At 37.2% G+C, this 22,395-nt stretch overlaps 1 protein-coding gene across 5 annotated transcripts in view; it reads left to right on the forward strand.

Annotated features, from left to right (window-relative positions):
• slc4a11 (solute carrier family 4 member 11) overlaps nt 1-21,882 on the forward strand; it is a 97,652-nt gene extending 75,770 nt beyond the window's left edge. For all 5 annotated transcript variants that reach the window (XM_087780117.1, XM_087780116.1, XM_087780119.1 and 2 more), the window contains 11 exons: nt 104-229; nt 1,640-1,753; nt 4,073-4,205; nt 4,345-4,418; nt 6,886-7,102; nt 7,407-7,513; nt 11,776-11,941; nt 12,544-12,717; nt 13,958-14,153; nt 15,162-15,331; nt 19,932-21,882. In XM_087780117.1, the coding sequence (XP_087636243.1) occupies nt 104-229; nt 1,640-1,753; nt 4,073-4,205; nt 4,345-4,418; nt 6,886-7,102; nt 7,407-7,513; nt 11,776-11,941; nt 12,544-12,717; nt 13,958-14,153; nt 15,162-15,331; nt 19,932-19,998 (1,544 nt within the window). In that variant the 3' untranslated portion in view covers nt 19,999-21,882. The remainder of the gene's footprint in view (nt 1-103; nt 230-1,639; nt 1,754-4,072; nt 4,206-4,344; nt 4,419-6,885; nt 7,103-7,406; nt 7,514-11,775; nt 11,942-12,543; nt 12,718-13,957; nt 14,154-15,161; nt 15,332-19,931) is intronic.
• The last annotated feature ends 513 nt before the right edge of the window (nt 21,883-22,395 follow it).

The following is a 22,395-nucleotide window of genomic DNA, read 5'->3' on the forward strand; positions in this document are numbered from 1 at the left end:
AACAAATGTCACACCACACGTGAGGATGAACCCGGTGGAAGACTGAAGATGATTAATTGTGAGCCGGGTATGACTCATTGTGTTTGTTATTTGTCTCCCGCAGGTGTAGTCGGCAATAATAAAGCCTTAGTGAAGTACATGACGACCGCCATCTTCCTCTACATCGCCCTCCTCCTCCCGGCGATCGCGTTCGGCACGCTCAACGACGAGAGCACCCGCGGCGAGATCGGTAAACACACCGCATTCACTTTCGTTGCTTTGTCTCGGCTTTAAAACGGAAACACAACTCTGTCGGTGAAGTGTTATTCCGATGCTAGAGATGGATATTTCAAAATAGACATTTTACTTGTATGTAAGTGAGAAAGGAGAACAACACAGAGTTTACATGAAATATTTTTGAAGCACAGAGCTGTTATTTCTCTGTTATATGTTGCCTTCATCTCATATCTACTAGCATCAGGGTCGGAAGTATAAATTCCTGACTAGCCAAGTACTGAAAAACCTTAAATGAAATTGAAAACTTGGAAAAATAAATAAATAAATAAGGAAACTAGGAAAATAAATATTTGTGTCAGGAAGGTACTTAACTTAAGGAACTTAATATAATATCTTTTTGATTATTACATTGTATATACATTGATATTGAGGCATTTCCATTTGAATAGGAAGATCCTTAAAATAACCATTTGGAAAAATATGAACATATGACAAAATTTAACCTTACTGTCAAATATTTTTAGTTAAAAAAATGTTTGTTTTTTTAGCCAGAAACATCAATTAATTATGTTTACTAGTGTTGTTTTTCCAGCCTGTTTCCTGCCTTTTTTCCTTATGTCTTTATCCTGTAATTTTTCCAAATTTTAATTTATCTTACAGTCATGAATGTACCTTAACCTCTTCTCTACTAGCTGTTTTTTTTCTCCTTCCTAAAAGGGAATCTTTTCTTTTAAACATTTTGTTTTAGGTCAAGAAACGCTTTTTTTTTACATAAACAAAGGCTAGAAATCAGGTCTGGTTTAAAAGGTTTACTTGTATACAAGTAAGCAAGAAAACACAGAGTTTGCATGTCTTTCTGAAATATTTTTGAGGCACGGAGCTGTTAGTTCGCTGTTATATTTTCGTCACGGTTTCACAGGCTGAGTTAATTAATTTACTCCAACGGGTTTCAACCCAACAAGTATATTTGATGAACATACTTTAAGCTTTAACCATATTTAACAACTTCAACACTTTTCAATATTCTTACTTTACTCTTCTTGTTTGTTTTTTGGTCAAAAAAGGCCTGACTTGGGTAGATCATAGCTAGTAGATCATCATAGGTAGCTAAGGCTTTTCTCAAATCTCTAATAATATTTAATAGTATAGATTCTAACCTTCTTTGGAACCTTCTGGATACAGTTACTCTTGTTTAATCAGATCTTTGAGTCACGAGGCCTGAACACTTGATCTAAATCATTTTTGAAAAGAACAAGAAAAGACACTTTGATGGACTTGTCAGAAGGTTATTTAGGCTCTAATGCTGTTTCTTAAGTTCGCCCGACAGCTAGTTGATAATAAAACACAACCTCATGTCAACACAAAATCACTTAGACTGAGGATACATTTGTGTGTTAACTAACTGTTTATTTTTTCTACCAAGACGTCCGGAAGTCCATCATCGGCCAGAGCATCGGCGGGGTCATTTACTCGCTCTTCGCCGGGTCGCCCCTGGTCGTGCCCCTGACCACGGCGCCGCTCGCCATCTTCATTAAAGGTACGCACTCGTTACACAAGCGCCGCCTTAATTTTAGATTCTACCGCCAAAGGGCTTTTTTTTTTTGTTTTCCTTTCTTGAGCGAAACCCAGCTGCGTCCTTATCTAACCCTGACTCTCACCAAGTGTGTGTTATTTATGGTGTCATTTTTTTTGATTGATCTCGCGCCACAAAATGAAAAAAAAAAAAACGTCGCTTTAATATCTTCCTATTGTTAGAAAACCGGAGACAGGAGGCTGTTGTTTCGCTCCTTGTTAACGTGCCGTTGTGATGATCTTTTGATGTAAATGGGTCAGAGTTTTGCTAAACAGGATCTCATGAGAATCATTAGCTCGTGTTTGGAGCTCCTGGTCTCACCAAGAAGGCAGCGCTTGGAAATATATATATATATTAAAAAAAAACACAAAGCTAGTCATAAAAACAAAAAACTGAAGAGATCAATCGGTGGATTCATGTTTTCCATGAATATAGATCCGTTCATTCCTGTGTTTTTATTCAACTCTTAGAAAGACGCCTCAATCACGCTTTGGTTATTATCTCGTTGGGAAGAAGGCGTTTCTCGTTGGTTTCTCCTCTTCTGTGGTCGTAGTTTGACGTTCATGTGACAGTCGAGCATGTGACCGAGACGACATGTGACGGCCTTGAGCGAGAGACGAGGAGTGAGGTTTTGTTTTGTGTTTTTTTAACTGGGATCCGATCGACTCGTTTCCTGTTTCGTCACATTTATGCTGAGGGTTTTCATAAAGATTTAAACTTCACTCGTTTACTACTAGTCCTCATGTCGACTCAGAGTTGGGATTATTTTCATTTATTTTATATGTGTCTTTTTTATAGTTATTTGTTATAGACACAAATGTTTGTTCATTTTAATGTAGCGACTGGAGCTCAGTTGTCTTCTTCTTTGTCCAAATACCTCCATACTGCTCGTCTATAACTGTCCATCTTGTATTGAAGCCTCGACAAGAAAAAAAAAAGAACAAGTTTATATTTAAAGTTGTTTTTAGCAGAATATTCCAGACTATCAGATTAAACACTTGCTGTTTGTTTCAATGAGGAAAGACTTGTAGCTGGAGCTGATATTCATTCATTCGTTTTCTATTTCGCTGAATCCCTCATGGAGGTTGCAGGGAGACTGGAGTCTATCCCAGATTCTCCAGGCAAGAGGCGAGGGGACACCCTGGACAGGACGGCAGTCTGTCGCAGGACACACAAAGACACACAACCATTCGAACACACACTCATACTTATGGACGTTTTCCCCAAGTTTTCAATCAACCTCTGTATGTTTGTTGGACTGTGGGAGGTATTGATGTGTTGATGAGGCTTCATGAAACAGTGTCATGTTTTTTAGAGGTCAGTAGGTGGCGCCATCAGTTTAAAAATGATGTGATGTTTCATGAGAACAGTTGTTAATAACAAAAGATAATAGAGCAGAGATGCCATCTAGTGGACACTGAAAGTAATGACACTGCTTCATGAAGCTTCATCAGACCATCACTAGTGGGAGGAAACCAGAGTGCCCAGAGTAAACCCACGCAAACACGGGGAGAACATACAACCTCCACACCGAAAAGTCACAAGTTGGCCGTACTTGACCCGGAAGCGAACCGGCAACCTTCATATTGTGAGGCTGCCCCTCTAATAGCCTGCTAATAACCGCTTAAAACAATCTTAAAATATAGATTTATTTACGATTTTTGGAACAATTCTGAATCTTGAGGCAAGATGGACGTTACAGACGAGCAGTACGGAAGTATTTGGATGTTTTTAAGTGTCTTTTTGGACGAAGATGAAGACGAAGACAACTGAGCTCCAGTCGCTACATTAAAATGAACAAACATTTTTGGCTATAACTCTAAAAAGGAACAGATTACTCTGAAAATCATCCCAACCCTTGGTCGACATGAGGGTGAGTGGAAAATAAGTTTGAATTTTGGATCACTTTAAAGTCAAATTAATAAGTAATTGTTATTGTAAAGTAAGGGTAGGTGAACGTTTGAAATGTCCTGCCCCAACTGATCCGAAGATAAAATCCACCTATTCTTATTTTGGAATCAATGTGTTTGGACCAATGCTGTCGACAAAATCAAGAGATTAATTTATTAAAATCTGTACTTTAATCTGGGAAAAGGTGTGGTCCGGGGTCCACATACGGCCTTCTGCCTGTATTTACAAGGCCCTCAGGACGTCCATACTTTTTAATTCGGATTTATGTTTTGAAGATGACGTGATGCAGTGAAGAACATCACATCTAAGTGTGTCCACGTGGAAGAAAAGCTTATAAAGTCTGTTTAAACAATTGTTTCTTGTTTACTGCAGTGATTCGAGGAATCTGTGACGACTACAACCTGAACTTCGCAGCCTTTTACGCCTGCATCGGACTCTGGAACTGCTTCTTTCTCATCTTGGGAGGGATCTTCAATCTCAGCCTCGTCATGAAGCTCTTCAAAAGGTGCTTCATCAGAATACATTATCTCACATTAAAAGACAGACATTGAGTTGAAGTTCAATAATACACTAAAGATTCCTTCTCGACGTTAAGAGGATTTTCTGTTGTGTATTATTTATTTTCAATTGTCTTTGGTCTGCAGGTCCACAGAAGAAGTCATCGCCATGTTCATCTCCATAGCATTCGTGGTGGATGCAGTCAAAGGGACAGTCAAGAGTGAGTAAAAATCCCCTTTTTGTGTGTCAGTCGAGTTAAGAAGTGTGTAAAGAAATGTTGACAGTACTTGCAATAATTAACTGTTTGATAAACATAGATTCATTAATTGTTTTATGATACATGTCACTGTCAAGAAATTCCATGAGACGTTTTTGATGTGAAAATTCTGATTCAAACAACAATGACTTAAAAAGAAAAATACAATTCCAATTATAATTGTTATTGTCATGTGTCTCTGATGGATGGTTGGATGGATGGATGGATGGATGGATGGATGGATGGATGGATGGATGGATGATCCATTGATGGATAGATGGATATATAGATAGATGGATGGATGGATATGTAGATAGATGGATCGAATGATGGATAGATGGATGAATGGATGGATATATAGATGGATATATAGATATATAGATAGATGGATATGTAGATAGATGGATCGAATGATGGATAGATGGATGAATGGATGGATATATAGATGGATTGATGGATATATAGATGGATGGATGGATGGATAGATGATCGATTGATGGATAGATGGATGGATATATAGATGGATAGATGGATATGTAGATAGATGGATCGAATGATGGATAGATGGATGGATATATAGATGGATGGATGGATGGATATATAGATGGATGGATGGATATATAAATAGATTAATGGATATATAAATAGATGGACGGATAGATGGATTGATGGATAGATGGATGGATGGATATATAGATGGATGGATATATAAATGGATGGATAAATACATAGATGGATGGATAGATGGGTGGATGAATATATAGATAGATGGATCAATTGATATATAGATGGATGGATATATAAATGGATGGATAAATACATAGATGGATGGATGGATGGATATATAGTTGGATGGATAAATACATAGATAGATAGATGGATGGATGTGTGGGTGGATGGATGGATGGATGGATGGATAAATACATAGATAGATAGATGGATGGATGTGTGGATGGATGGCTGGCTGGCTGGATGGATGGATGGTTTGATGGATAGCTAGCTGGATGGATGGATAGATGGATAGATGGATGGTTTGATGGATGGATGGATGGATGGATGGATGGATGGATGGATGGATAAATCAAACCTATACAATCTTCAAAGTGAAACGTCCAATCACGTCTAGTGATTCTCCATCAACAAGAATTTCATGAACTGATTGCTCAGAGATGTGAATAATTTTCAACGTATAATTCTAATGTGGCCAATTAACGAAGCAAATATCTCTTCTTTCCCCAGCGGTTCATGATAAATGTGATTTATCTCAGACCTTCCAGATAAGCCTTGGGTTTTATTATGCTTCTATAAATCATTCAGCGTCTGTCCTTGTGCGTCCAAAACTTATTCAAATGTCTCGAACACTCGTTTAGATCCACTTGATAACAGTTTGGTTCGTTTTGTAGCCGGAGAGAAGCCTTGAGAGAAACAAAACGTTGTTACCTTGAATTAAAGCACTAACTGAGAAGTGTAGCTGTTATGGCTTCTCTGTTGCGTCGTTGAGAATTTCGGTGTAAAATTATTTATTTTTTTATATTTTTTACACTTATCTCGGGGTCAAAGTGACCCCGAACCGCAATAACAAATGTTTAGTGGTATCCCTTGATGTTAACCTTGATCCATAGATACAGCACAAGGGATACCACAAACACATTTGATTTCATGCTACCGGGTCACCTTGACCCAGAGACAACACAAGGGATACCACAAACACATTTGATTTCATGCTACTGGGTCACTTTGACCCAGAGACAACACAAGGGATACCACAATCACATTTGTTTTCAGGCTACCAGGTCACCTTGAGCCAGAGACAACACAAGGGATACCTCAAACGCGCTAATTTATTTTAGCCTACTGGAGACAACACAAGGGATACAACAAACACATTTGTTTTCAAGTCTTCAGGTCACCTTAACCCCGAGACAACATAAGGGATACTACAAACACATTTGTTTTCAGGCCACCGGGTCACCTTGATCCAGAGACAACACAAGAGATACCACGATCACATTTGTTTTCGGGTCTTCAGGTCACCTTGGCCCAGAGACAACACAAGAGATACCACAAACACATTTGTTTGCAAGTCTTCTGGTCACCTTGACCCACAGACAACACAAGGGATACCACAAACACATTTGTTTTCATGCTACCAGGTCACCTTGATCCAGAGACAATACAAGGGATACCACAATCACATTTGTTTTCAGGCCTTTGGGTCACCTTGACCCAGAGACAACACAAGGGATACAACAAACACATTTGTTTTCAGACCTTCGGGGTCACCTTGACCCTGAGATAGCTCTAGGGTTAAGGAACTTTTCATAAAGAGACCTTTAACTGAATTCATTGTAAATGTTGGTTCATGTAAACGTTGCTTCAGGTCTTTTGAAACTAATACAAAAATATAACTTGTGCCATTGTTTCACTGCAGTTTTTCAGAAGTACTACTTCACTCCAGTACTGGCCAACATCACCGTGGGCGACCTGGCTCAGGACGCGTCCAACAGCAGCGACTTCGCCACGGGTCTGGTGCTGCAGGCCATCCCCGAGACCCTGATGCACTGCACCCGGGAGCGGCCGGTGGTCTCTCTGCTGCTCACCATGGGCACGCTGTGGATGGGCAACACCCTCTACCAGTTCAAGAGGAGGTACGTGCCCCCCCGCCCGGCGCCGCGGTTACAGGACCCTCTAATTGGGACAGAGTTTGCCGAAAACTTTCCCTCGGAAAAAAAAATCAACCCCAAAACATCCCTTTTGGGTCGAAGCCGTAATTTGATGAGCGCGAACTTTCTGCTTCTGATTGTTTCGTAATCCGATCAACGCCGGCGCCAGATTCGATTGTGTGCGAGGGTTCGAGCCGTGTTAGGATTCCACCCGTCGCCCTCGTCTCGCCCACAGTAATTTTGTATTTGTCTTTCTTCATCCCTTCATCCCTCCTTCCCTCTCTTCCAGTCCGTTCCTGCACGTCAAAGTGAGGGAGGTGATGTCCGACTGCGCTCTGCCCATCTCCGTCCTCATCTTCTCCTTCATCGGATCCTACCTGTTCAGCGACATCCAGCGTGAGTATCGTCTTCCTCGCTTCCTCGCCACGCTTTCTAAACCTCCGGGGTGATTAAAGAGTGTGTGTGTGTATGTGTGTGTGTGTGTGTGTGTGTGTGTGTGTGTGTGTGTGTGTGTGTGTGTGTGTGTGTGTGTGTGTGTGTGTGTGTGTGTGTGTGTGTGGGGGTGTGTGAGTGTGTGTGTGGACCTGCTGGTTTCACTCCTTTATCTTCATAAACAACCCGCGGTGGAAGAATAACGCCAGGAAAGTCAGTTTCGATTTGTCTGGTTTTTCGATGGGTTGAAATATATATTTTTCGAGCACATTTCAACATTTTTAACATACGATATAGATCAGTATTAGGGGCCACGTTCTAAACGGTATCTTCTGCGAGGGGCCGCAAAGTATTAAGTAGACCCAAACTAAACCAAAAAAAACAAACTAAACACAAATGTCTATAAGTCAGGATAAGTAGGCTACAATTACTGTATTATAGTTTTTTTAATCTGGTGTAAAAGCACTTTTAATATTTTTTTTATATATAGACTTAACGTTTTTTGACAGACATTAAAAACTAAAAAAAAATCCAAAAAACTTTGAATCAATAACCCTATAGTCAAAAGTTTTAGTCGTATCCCTTGATGTTAACCTTGACCCAGAGACAACACAAGGGATACCACAAACACATTTGTTTTCAGGCCTTCGGGTCACCTTGACCCAGAGACAGCACAAGGGATACTACAAACCCATTTGTTTTCAGGCTACCACGGTAACCATGACCCAGAGACAACACTAGGGATACTACAAACACATTTGTTTTCAGGCCTTCGTGTCACCTTTACCCAGAGACAACACAAGGGATACCACAAACACATTTGATTTCAGGCTATCAGGTCACCTTGACCCATAGACAACACAAGGGATACCACAAACACATATGATTTCAGGCTACCAGGTCACCTTGACCCAGAGACAGCACAAGGGATACCACAAACACATTGTGGAGACATATTTAGATCTGAACTATTTATGAGTAATTAAATAAAAAAGAATAATAAAATTGTCAGTTAAAGCCCTAACATGCAAGATCGACAATACTCCCTCTAGTGTAACTGCAGTGTAACTACACTAAATAGTATGAGTGTTCTTCCATTATTTTTTTTTTATAATCAAGGTCATACCGCATGTTAAAATTCCAATTAAGTCCTTTTTATTTTATTTATAATTTGATATTTTTTTTTTTTTCGGGAACACAACTAAAATAATGTAATTTACGAAAAACAAATCTTATTAAGTTAAGATGAATGTGCAACAATTATTATTTTATTGTATTTTATATTACATTTTTAAATTTAAAAACAGTAGCTCTATAGTACATGTTTAGATTTGTACTATTAATGAATAATAATGCAAAATAAAATGGTTATTTTCTACATAATCTGTCGGATGAGTTTCCTGTTTTTACACGTCACAGTTTCAATATTGTCCGGACTTGACTTCGGAATGTGAGAGTCAAAGGTCAGACGAGTCAGAACTGCGAGTTAGGGCCCGTCAAAGTAAAACTTTAAAAGAGCGACATGATTGATTCTTCAACTCAAAATTGGTTAAAAAACACCCGTTGTTTTTGTTCTGGTGCTCAAAAAAATAACACCACCTGTTCCAAATTGTTGCTTTAACAGTAAGTAAGTAAGTAATTTTTATTTGTATAGCGCTTTTCCAGACCAGGGTCACAAAGCGCTTAAACAATCAAAACAATATTCAATAAAGTATATATTTTAAAGATCAAGATAAAACTGATACACAGAACAGGAGTTCTAGAAAATCAAGGAAAAGCCTGAACAAATAAAAACGTCTTAAGATGTTTCTTAAAGGAGTCAGTAGACTCCATTGTTTAAAGTCCTAATGCATAAAATACAAAACATCGTTTCTGGATCCCTCTATTGTCAGAATCGTGTAACTGCAATGTCAAAAAAAATAACATTATTTATATTTGCCCTTTGTGTGATTTTATGTGATGACTTAAAATAAAAAAACTGTAATTAAAAGAGCACAAAATCTAAATCCACAATATGTGAGATTTAAAATAAAGTTTCTGGCTCCCCCTGGTGTATTTTTTCAAGTATAACTTCCCACGCCTGTCAATTTTTCTGCTCAGAAGACTTGTGTTCTCTGCCCTCGATAGAAAAACGACTGTTGAAAATGACCCAAATATATAATTTTGATTCATTTTCCCGCCGCAAACTTCCTCTCCTGGATAAGATATACGAGCCATCTTCCCACCTCCTGCTTCTACTTAATGAAAAACTGCGTGGGCAGGAAGGGTTTTGGCCTGTACTCGCCAATAACCACTTAATGCCCGCCCGCCCTCTCTCACCCTTAATTTGAACCTCAATGTCAGGAAGGCTGTTTGTAAAAAAAAATACATAAGTCATTCCAGAGCATCTTTTTTTTTTTACTCCTGTGATCCTGGAACCAGATCATTTTCCAGTCGCTGAATGATTCCTGAAAAAGGTGGTTTGATGTTGGCTTCGGATGTCACTAGGTTTCTCCTGCAGGAAACGAAGTGCACTTTTATTTCCCCGGAGTCCTGAAATAGTTCCCTCTTCACGGGCGGAGACAACAGCGAGCGCAGACAGATATGTTTTCTCACAGCCTCTTAATGAATGATGAAGTGATTAACAGCTGCGGCGCCGTCACTTAAACTGGGGCGAACGTGACTGAAGGAATGAAAACGTGGCTTTTTTTTCTTGACGAGCGCTTTTTTCACATTAATATGTATCGGGAGCGTTTTACTGACTTCAAAAGATGACAAATGATGTGGGATTTTTTACAGCTTAAGTTTTTATGGTAAAATGCTCCGTATGATATTTGCATAATATATTTTTATTTTGATTTATTGTTATTAATGTCACTTTCATAGTTGCCTATGCAGCCATTTTCTAAAAACACAATCAAATTATACTGTAAGTGCTCGTCCAGTTTTTGCCATCGGAGCTTATTAGGTAAAACAAAACAGTCTGACTCCACATTTTTTTAAATAACAATTCAAGTGTATTTGTGGTCAAATGATGAGTAACAGGTGAAATAGCGGAACAAACTAAAAATACCAGAAAGTTCGTCCCTCATTTTCCTTATAATCGAGATGATCTTGCATGTTCAATTTATAATTAATTCATTAAAAAATAAATAATTAAAGCCCTAGTAGGTAAGATTGAAAATATAGTTTTTCGCTCCCTCTAGTGTTCTTGCAGTGTAACTGTTCACTTAATACATGGAAAAAAGGTTATTCCATTATTTATTTTTTTCTTTTATCAAGATGATCTTGCATGTTTCATTTATTATTAATAATATATTGTTTTATTAAAGCCCTAATAGGTACGATTAAAAAAATAAAAAAAATTCCGACCCCCCACTAGTGTAATGGTAGTGTAACTATAAAATAAATACCAGTAATTTTATTTCATATTTTTCTTAATATCAAGATGGTTTTGCATTTTAGATACATTTTCAATAATACATATTTGCATGTATATATATATATATTATTAAATCCCTAATACGTAAGATTAAAAAAAACATTATTTCTGACCCCCTCTAGTGTTATTTTAGTATAACTGTATACGGAATACTATAAGTATTCTTCTATCATTTTTTAAATTATCACTTTGACCATTGTATATTAAAATGATTACTAAATTATTTTTGTTTAAACTGTATTACCCAAGATTGAATATATTATTTCTGACTCCCTCTAGTGTTGTTGTAGTGTAACTGTACACAGAAAACCATAAATATTCTTCCATCGTTTTTTCTTATTAACACTATGAACATTGTACATAAAAATTAGTACTTAATCTTTTTACCTTAATTACGCAAGATTGAAAATATAATTTCTGGCTCCCTCTAGTGTTATCGCAGTGAACACATGACACTGGAAATGTTCTTCCATCGTTTTTACTTAAATATAAGTTGATTCTTCATGTTAAAAATATAAAGTAAATATAAAGTAAAATTGATTTTGTTTTACACAAACAAATCAACATTATGTATATAACTTCTGTTCTATTGATTATTACTGTCTGGAAGAAGTAACATTAACCTGATTGACATTTCAGTCCAAAAATAAACCTGTTCACTAGTGAAAATAAGTCAAAACAAACTCAAAATTATTCATTTTTAATCCTAAAGTCGGTCTGTGAATATAATCCCAACTTTAAACCTGGTCCGCGGTCCAAAATAAGGCTTTATTAAAAAACAACATTAACTTCTTCTGGTCTTCAGTGCCGGTCTTCAGAGTCCACAACACGCCCATCTTCAGCCTGGCGCCGCTGGGGACGCTCTCCATCCTGAACGTGATCAGCGCCATGGGCCTGGGCTTCCTGCTGGCCCTGCTCATCTTCATCGACCAGAACATCGTGGTGTCGCTGACGAACGCGCCGGAGAACAGGCGAGAACCTTTAATCCGAGACTAGTTCCGCGGCATCAAAGGAGCGCGATATAAGAAAGTATAACGCCATTATGATGGGTTTTTTTTTCTCTTTTTTTTTCCCGATATGGACGAGACGTAGTTAAAAGAGATCTGAAAAATTCTCATGATGCAACAGCTCATTTGGGCGCCGCCGCCTTTGATGTGGCGGCGGCGGTATGTGGTCCACGCCGACGAAACTGTTGCATATGCAGCAGCGTCCACTTCAGAACATATAATGGCTTTCGCCCGTTGATTAAATGACTTCTCCGTAATCCTATATCTAGTCCCGCTTTTTTTTAATCTGCGCAAACAAGTGTATTTTAGACGTCATCCGAGCTCGCTAAGCTCCGTTGTTTACACACGAGCCAATCTCTTTAAGTGGTGAAGCTTTTACCGCGTCTCGCTTTTTTAGCGCCATCTGTTGAGATCGCTTAGAGGTTTTTTTAATCTCCTGTGATAATAAGTGGATGAAGAAGACGTACAGAGGAACGACCTGTCGTGTATATTTTCAACTATTTCAACTGTTCCAGCGTGTGGTGTCAGACTCACACACGGGTTCTAATATAGTGTTTGTGGTCCAGGCTGCTGAAGGGAACGGCGTATCACTGGGACCTGATGCTCTCCGGCCTCATCAACATCCTCATGTCGGTGCTGGGGTTGCCGTGGATGCACGCCGCCTTCCCGCACTCCACCCTCCACGTCCGCCAGCTGGCGTTCGTGGAGCAGCACGTGGAGGGGGGGCACCTCTACGAGACGTGAGTGATGGCGTTCAGGGGGCGCATACCTCTGCCAAGGACTGACAAATACAGCATGTGATAGAAAACGAAATGTACAAGATTCTAGGATTGTTTGGGCTCTTTCAAAATAAAATCATGAAGGCGTTTACATCTCTTAACCACTAGGTCAGAGGTCGACAACCCCCCGGTCTTTCCACCCTCTGAAATAAAATTCCCACATTTAAACCGATACTTATTTTGAAAAAAACATCAAAGTGTTTTTCCAATTATGCGTTAAAAAACGATCAAACCTCTCCCTCACTTTACCTTTTTTCTAATCATTTCACTCTTAAAGGAACAGTACACGCACAAAAACAAGCGTTATAGTATTTCACTTTAGTTTGTCCAAAATATTAATTTAAATCTATGCAGACCTAAAATAAAAAATGAAGACCTGGTGAACTATCATTTCTTTCAGCCTACATAAGAAAATATTTTATATTTTTAAGTAGCTAAGTCAGTTACAAACGTGTACATTATTATACATTAGGTTAAGTTTGATAACAATTCATTTCATTTTTAATGTCCTTTTATTTTGTAATCCGCATTGTTGAAATGATGGTGATAATAATAATATAATAATGATGGTACAATTATTATGGTGTATATATAATAATGTATATGAACCTTCCAGAGTCACATAGTTCTTTACATAAGAAAAGGAGAAAAAACTACCAGGAGTTAAAGAACTTCAGTGATTCCACCAACGTTTAACGTCAATACCTTGTCATGCTATCGAAAATTTTTCCTAAACTCAAATTGCTTTGTTAAATATATTTAAAAGTAAGTAAGTAAATTTATATTTATATAATAATAATAATCTCTATTTATATAGCATATCGCTTTTCCAGACCAGGGTCACAAAGCGCTTAAACAATCAAAACAATCAAATATATACTTAAAAGCTCAATACGATGATCTCGTAAGAATGTGTAAATGTTTTTATAATTGGTTTCAAAAGGATTTCAAATTAAAAGCACTCTTTAAGATAAGGGAATGCTTACATTTTAAGAAAAAGGGTTGCCTCAGGACCACTGGGCAAGGCAGGAGAAATTAAAGCCATAAAAGGTAGTTTAACAAATATTGTTTCTGGCTCCCTCTAGTGACGGAACAATGAAATCTTATTTTCACCGCTTGTTTATCGTTAGCAAAACGTTATTTATCGCGGCTTTGATCAGATTTTTGTGAATGGTAACGAGGTGTATATTTTGGGGGTCAGGATCGTTCAGGTGAAGGAGACCCGCCTGACGTCGCTGGCCGCCAACCTCTTCATCGGCGTCTCGGTGCTGATGGTGCCGCTCCCGCTGCAGTGGATCTCCAAACCCGTCCTGTACGGCCTCTTCCTCTACATCGCCGTCACGTCCATCGACGGGAACCAGATGTGCGACCGGATGGCTCTTCTGCTTAAAGAGCAGGTGCGTGTCAAGGAAAATAACGACAAATGTAATCGTTTTTTGATCCAAAACGTTGTTCAAAGTCAATTGTTTAAAGTCCCAGTATTGTAAATTAAAACGTGGTTTCTGGATCCCTCTAGTGTCGAAACAGTGTAACTACCATGTCATAAAATCATTCTTTTTTTTTAAAGGTGATGACATTTTTCTATTGATCCGTTATTTTTTCCTCGTTAAACAGTCGCTTTAGCGCCACCTACTGGCGAGTTTATCTGGGGAATTGGGTTATCAAGTGATATAAATTCTTATTATAACAGTTTTAATTGGATTTTTCCTTTTTTTTTATAATACTTGAACTTAATTTAGCATCTATTAATTATTGCTGTCAATGGGTTCATCAATTAAACACAGATTAATTGATATTATTATATGTAATTCACTCATAAAGTGCTAATTCAGCAACGATTTAGCTCCGGACACAGACGTCCAGATGATGTTGTTTCGTGTCTGGACTCTGGATCTGGATCCGGCCAGAGGCGACCGATCAGCGAGCGTCCAGTAACGGCTCACTGGAGAATCCTGTCAAATAACTTTAAATCCTTCTCAGAGACGGGCCCGGCTCGGCCCCGGACTTAAGGGACTTTAGATCCGCCGCTCTATGATGAAGTCCTTCTGAGCTGCTGGTGTTGTCATGTTTCATCCCGGAGATCATCCGTCCTCAGGGCTGAAGATGCTGCCGTCGATATATGTTCCTGCTTCACTCGCTGCCAGCACCTGAAGTCCAGCACCGACATCTGGACTTTCATTTGAACATTCAACACCATGATTATTATTGTGTGTTAAACTGTGTTTATTTCCACAAAACCAAATGTTATTATAAGGCGTTTATATACGATATACGTCCAAAGATCAGCTTTGAAAGCTGCTGGAGTCGAAGTTGACTAATCTGTCATGATCTCCCCCCTTCCTTCCTCCATCCCCCCCACCCTCCCTTCCTCCCTTCCTCCCTTCCTCCCTTCCTCCCCCCCACAGACGTCTTACCCGCCGACCCACTACATCCGCAAAGTGCCCCAGAGGAAGATCCACTACTTCACTTTCCTGCAGATGATGCAGCTGCTGGTGCTGTGCTCGTTTGGCATGTACCCCATACCCTACATGAAGATGATCTTCCCTCTGGTGATGGTCCTTCTCATCCCCGTGAGGTAGGAACTCATTCACGCTCCGCTTCTTGACAGCAGAGTGACAGCAGAGTGACAGCAGAGTGACAGCTAGAACCAAAACTCATTTAATGTCTTTTTCTTATAATCCAATTTTTTTCTCATATTAGATATAGAGGTGCATGGATATATAGATGGATGGATGGATGGATGGATGGATGGATGGATATATAGATGGATGAATGGATGGATGGATATATAGATGGATGGATGGATGGATGGATATATAGATGGATGAATGGATGGATGGATATATAGTATATATATCCATCCATCCATCATCCATCCATCATAGTATATAATAAACAATTTCCCAAAGGAGACCTCCTGAGGGATCAATAAAGTTTTACCTTACCTTAGATGGATGGATGGATGGATACATGGATGGATGGATGGATATATAGATGGAGGGTGGGAGGGAGGGAAGGAGGGATGGATAGATATATCGATGGATGATGAATGGATATATAGATGGATGGATGGATGGATGGATATATAGATGGATGAATATAGATGGATGGATGGATGGATATATAGATGGATGGATGGATGGATATATAGATGGATGAATGAATGGATGGATATATAGATGGATGGATGAATGGATATATAGATAGATGGATGGATGGATGGATACATAGATGGATAGATGGATGGATATATAGATGGATGGATGAATGGATAGATGGATGGATGGATGGATACATAGATGGATAGATGAATGGATATATAGATGGATGGATAGATGGATATATAGATGGATGGATGAATGGATATATAGATGGATGGATGGATAGATGGATACATAGATGGATAGATGAATGGATATATAGATGGATGGATATATAGATGGATGGTGGATGGATATATGGATGGAGGGATAGATGGATGGAGGGATGGATATATAGATAGATAGATGGATGGATGGATAGATGATGGATGGATGGATGGATATATAGATAGATGGATGGATGGATGGATACATAGATGGATAGATGAATGGATATATAGATGGATGGATGAATGGATAGATGGATGGATGGATGGATACATAGATGGATAGATGAATGGATATATAGATGGATGGATAGATGGATATATAGATGGATGGATGAATGGATATATAGATGGATGGATGAATGGATATATAGATAGATGGATGGATGGATGGATGGATACATAGATGGATAGATGAATGGATATATAGATGGATGGATGAATGGATAGATGGATGGATGGATGGATACATAGATGGATAGATGAATGGATATATAGATGGATGGATAGATGGATATATAGATGGATGGATGAATGGATATATAGATGGATGGATGAATGGATGGATGGATAGATGGATATATAGATGGATGGATGAATGGATATATAGATGGATGGATATATAGATGGATGGTGGATGGATATATGGATGGAGGGATAGATGGATGGAGGGATGGATATATAGATAGATTGATGGATGGATGGATAGATGATGGATGGATGGATGGATGGATGGATGGATGGATATAAAGGTAGATGGATGGACGAATATATGGATAGATGGATATAAAGATAGATGGATTGATGAATATATGCATAGATGGATGGATGGATTTATAGATGAATGGATGGATATATAGATAGATGGATGGAGATAAAGATATATGGATGGATATATAGATTAGCCTAGGTTTGTTATCTTGTCGAAACCATTCTCCTCATTTACTCCATGAACTCTCTGGTTTCGGCACCAATTGTGTCACCGACATGTGCGTTTGTTAGTTTTCCTACAAAAAAGGGTCTATTTTTATCGAATTTCTGCACGAATTACCAAGAAAAACTCACAAAAAAAGCTTTAAAAGTGGCACGTATGACAATATTGTGCGTCTTTTTTCCTTGTATTTGAGCCAACATTAAATCTGTCAACCTTGTATTTGTAGTTTTAAACCCGTGTACTTTTATAGTAGCTTTAAATTTTGTCATCTCTCAAAGTCGCCTTCAAGGAGTTGCAGGGTTTTGTTTTATTTGTAGCATAAGGTTGTTTTTCTTTTATTTGTAAACATCGTTACTAAAAAGGTTTTTGTTTTTAGAATTGGTTACACTTGGGCGAGAGGTTTAAAGCTCCAATATGTAGAGTTGAACTTATTGTCTCCGGCTCCCCCCGGTGTCACAACAGTGAAACTGTAATCTTGTAAAAACCTACGTACAACAATCCGATCTTGTGTTTGCGATGTTGGTTTCCTTTAGTTTTTATTCACCTAGTGCATATGGGGGAGATTTGTAACAACTGCTGCCATCTAGCAGCCGCATGTTTAATTGCAACACAAAGATGAACGAATGCTGTGAATACATGCTAATGCTAAATGCTAAAAAAAATAGTTATTTTATTTTAAACACACTTTATTGAAATACAAACCTTAAGAGAACTATAATGAAAACACAATATGATTTGAAAACTAAAACAAATAAATTAAAAAATAAAGAAAAATAAAGATGTCGATAAACTATAATAAAAAAAAAATATGATACATTGAAACTAAGATATATAGTATTTGTAGTATTTCCGGAGTACTTGACAGCTTAAAATTGCTGCGGTGGACTGTAACCTCTCGTCCTCAGTCATCGCCAGGATCTCACAGGATTGCATTGTTCCTTTAGCTGCAGAGAATGTAGTAACTGCTGCCATCTAGCGGTCAGAAGTTTAATTACATCACAATGATTAAAAAATTATAAAACACAATAGTGAATTAACAAAAATCCTTTTTATTATATTCTAAAGACCCTTTATTGAAATAAAAACCTTGATAGAACTATAATAAAAAATAAAATATGATTTGAAAGCTAAAATAAATAAATAATAAAATAAAGAAAAAGAAATTTGTCGATAAACTATAATGAAAAAATATCATACATTGAAACTCCGATATATAGTATTTGTAATATTTACAAACGACTACCAGCCACTGTATCCTCTCGTCCTCAGTCATCACAGGGATCTGGAAGGATTTCATTTTTCCTTTAGTCGCAGAGGACGCTATGACTGCTGCCATCTAGTGGCCGGAGGTTTAATTGTATCACAAAAATTATAAAATTATAAAAACTAATAGTGTATTAAGAACAAAAACATTTTATTATATTTAAAAGACACTTTATTGAAATCAAAACCTTGAGAGAACTTTAATAAAAACAAAATATGATTTGAAAGATCAAAAAAGAAAGATGTCGATACAGTGTCATTAAAAAATATATATATTATAACTACGATATATAGTATTTGTAGTATTTCCAAACTACAACTATCAACAGTATCCTCTCGTCCTCAGTCATCAGCGAGATCTGGAAGGATTTCATTGTTCCTCTAGCCGCGGGGGACGGTACAACTGCTGCCATCTAGTGGCCGGAAGTATAATCAAACACAATAATTATTAATAACAAAAATTTTAAAAATAGTAGTGAATTAAAAAAATCGTTTTATTTAATTTTTAAACACACTTTTTGAAATAAAAACCTTGAGAGAACTATAATAAAAACAAAATATGATTTGAAAACCAATAGAAAAAAAGAATAATAAAATAATGAAACTTCAATATATAGTATTTGTATTTTTTCCAAACTACTACCATCGAATGTATCCTCTCGTCCTCAGTGATCACCGGGATCTGGTAGGATTTCATTGTTCCTCTGGCCGTGGGGGACGCTATGACTGCTGCCATCTAGTGGCCGGAAGTATAACACAATAATTATTAATAACCAAAATTTGAAAAATAATAGTGAATTAAAAAAATCGTATTATTTAATTTTTAAACACACTTCATTGAAATAAAAACCTTGAGAGAACTATAATAAAAACAAAATATGATTTGAAAACCATATAAATAAATAAATAATAATAAAATAATGAAACTTCGATATATAGTATTTGTATTTTTTCCAAACTACTACCATCGAATGTATCCTCTCGTCCTCAGTGATCACCGGGATCTGGTAGGATTTCATTGTTCCTCTGGCCGCGGGGGACGCTATGACTGCTGCCATCTAGTGGCCGGAAGTATAACACAATAATTATTAATAACCAAAATTTGAAAAATAATAGTGAATTAAAAAAATCGTATTATTTAATTTTTAAACACACTTCATTGAAATAAAAACCTTGAGAGAACTATAATAAAAACAAAATATGATTTGAAAACCATATAAATAAATAAATAATAATAAAATAATGAAACTTCGATATATAGTATTTGTATTTTTTCCAAACTACTACCATCGAATGTATCCTCTCGTCCTCAGTGATCACCGGGATCTGGTAGGATTTCATTGTTCCTCTGGCCGCGGGGGACGCTATGAATGCTGCCATCTAGTGGCCGGAAGTTTAATTGCAACACAAAAATGAACAAATGCAACACATATTTGCATGTTTATTGTTAGAAAGAAAATATAAACGCTTGTATTTTATACACACTTTATTGAAATGTCAACCGTAAAAGCTCTGTGACCAAAAAGACGATTAGAAAATGCTGTTGATGTTTAAGTGTATTTTCTTCCTCTGAGCCTCAGGACTAACCACTGCTCTGTGTGTTGTGTTCAGGAACAGTTTGCTTCCTCGTATCATTGAGGCCAAATACCTGGACATCATGGATGCCCAACACATGTAGCTACGGACGGCGACGCAGCAAACGACGCAGGGAAAATAAACGTATTTTTCGATGCAAGACTGTGCGAAAGGAGGTGAAACGTTGACTGTTTGAATTTTTTTTGTTTTTTCTACCCGATGGGAAAAAACTCTTGAGGACCAAGAGGACGAGGAAGGAGGCGAAGCGTCGGGGGGGTGGGGGGGGTATTTCTTTCCAGCTGCTGACGAGAAATCTCTCTGAGAAATATTTTTTTAATCAAGACTCCGCCTCCATTTTTTTTTCCCGCTCTCTCTCCGCCACATACCTCCGCCATCTTTTTACGCTTTTACCGTCTCTTTCCTGCTGTGCGTCTCCAAACCTTGTGTGGGTCAGAACTTTACTCACATGTGTGTGTGTGTGTGTGAAACACCGCGGTCGTGTTCCTGGTGTTTACTCGTGCGGTGTTTGACAAAAAAAAAAAAAAAAAATCACAGAATCGTGAATAATGAGTGAAATAATCTAGTATTATATCAAAGTAAAAATTTAAAAAACAAAGTGATTATATATTTTGTAGGATGACAGCACAACCAAATTTATGGATATATATCAGATTATATTAAGGCAATATTTGAGATATTTAAATCTAAAAGTTTTATTTATTGAGATGTGATATTTCAGATTGTGTGTTTACCCCCTTGTGGCTCTCTTTTAACATTCCACCTTTCACTCCACGTGTCCATTGATCAGTGTTTACCCGTCCAAGACTGTTCGGTGCAGGGAAAAGAAGTCACACGTATATATATATATATATATTTTTATATATATATATATACGCTTATAGATTGTGATTTCTTTTTAATGGACAACATTTTCGTTTTTTTTTATACTCCTTGTTACGACTAGGTCGATGCTTGCATACGTCGTCATGTAATAATCCGAACCTTTTAGAGATTATATAAAAAAAAAAGATAAATCATAGATTTATTAGAGCATGTCACCTCTTGTTTTTTTTTTTGTTTTTTTTTATACGATGTAAAGCCGATCGGATGGGAAAAGGGGTGGAAAAAAAAAAAAAAAAGGAGTAGCAACTTTTCAATAATCAATGCAATGCTCAATAATCAGCAATACTGTGTACAAAAAAGAGAACTCTACTGGTTTCGATTCTTAACTTGGCCAGTGATGTATTTTTTTAAAATCAGCAGCTTTTCTGGTTAAAAAAAAAAAAGAAAAGAAAAAAAAAAAAGCGTATTGTTATAATGACAAACGTCACGAGGAAGATACTCGCAGGTCATTTAGTCGCTTCTTCTCCCCCTGGATCCAGACGGCAGCTCCAGATGTGTCGGGCTCAGATAGCAGCATGAAAGGGTCGCTCGAGAGCATCTGCATAATCCTCGGTTCTAAGCCTTAAGAGAGGGCGAGGTACGACGTGATGCACACTTTTTTTTTTCTCTCTCTCTTTTATGATGATCTCGAGTCACTTTTTTTCTTTTGGAAACCAGAGTTGTTAAATTCTTCTAACGTGACAGTATTGTTGTTCATTGGTATTCTTCTTTTCTCAGAGGACGTTTTTTTTTTCCCCCCCGAGTGAGAGTTTGTGAAACCTTTAAATCCCTCCTTTATTGGATTTGTTTGAGATTCCAGTGAACGTGTTTTTGTGTTTTGATGATTCATTTCAACCCGCTCTCTCTCTCTTTTTCTCTCTCTCTCTCGCTGATTTCATATAGCCTAATTTTTCTAATCACGAATGTAAGATGTGTTGATTTTTATATAGCATTTAGGTGTCGAATAGAGTATGTAATTTTTGTCAAAAAGACCAGCTATATTTGTAAAGCTGTAATATGTAAATGGTTATATAACAGAATGTGTCTGAAAAGAGCGACTATCAGCTGTTTGCCAAATAAAGAACTTGTAGTTATGAAAAAGCAACGACTCTAGTTTTTTTTTTTTATATGGAAAACCTGAATTAATAATCAAAAACGTTTGCCTTAAACTTGATGGTTTTATAATAAAATCTGCATTATTGTGTGTAGAAAAGACTGCTGAATGAAATATGACTTGAACTATGCACTATTTATTATGTTTTTATTCTATTTATAACATATTGTAAGTTTGTATTTATTCTATTTATAACAAATTAGCACCATTGTTAACTTATTTATATTTATACTTTTATATACATACATTTTTATATGCATAAATATGTGTTTATTCTATTTATAACATATTGCACTATTTTTAACTTATTTGTATTTATACTTTTATATACAGTATCATACGCACTATTTAAAATATGTATTTATACTTTTATATACATTATTATATTCACTATTTAAAATATGTATTCTATTTATAACATATTGCACTATTGTTAACTTATTTATATTTATACTTTTATATACAATAAATATTAAATGCAATATTTAAAACGTTATTTATTTA

The sequence above is a fragment of the Callionymus lyra genome, chromosome 18 (genome assembly GCF_982586985.1).
Source record: "Callionymus lyra chromosome 18, fCalLyr1.hap1.1, whole genome shotgun sequence".
Taxonomy (NCBI): domain Eukaryota; kingdom Metazoa; phylum Chordata; class Actinopteri; order Syngnathiformes; family Callionymidae; genus Callionymus; species Callionymus lyra.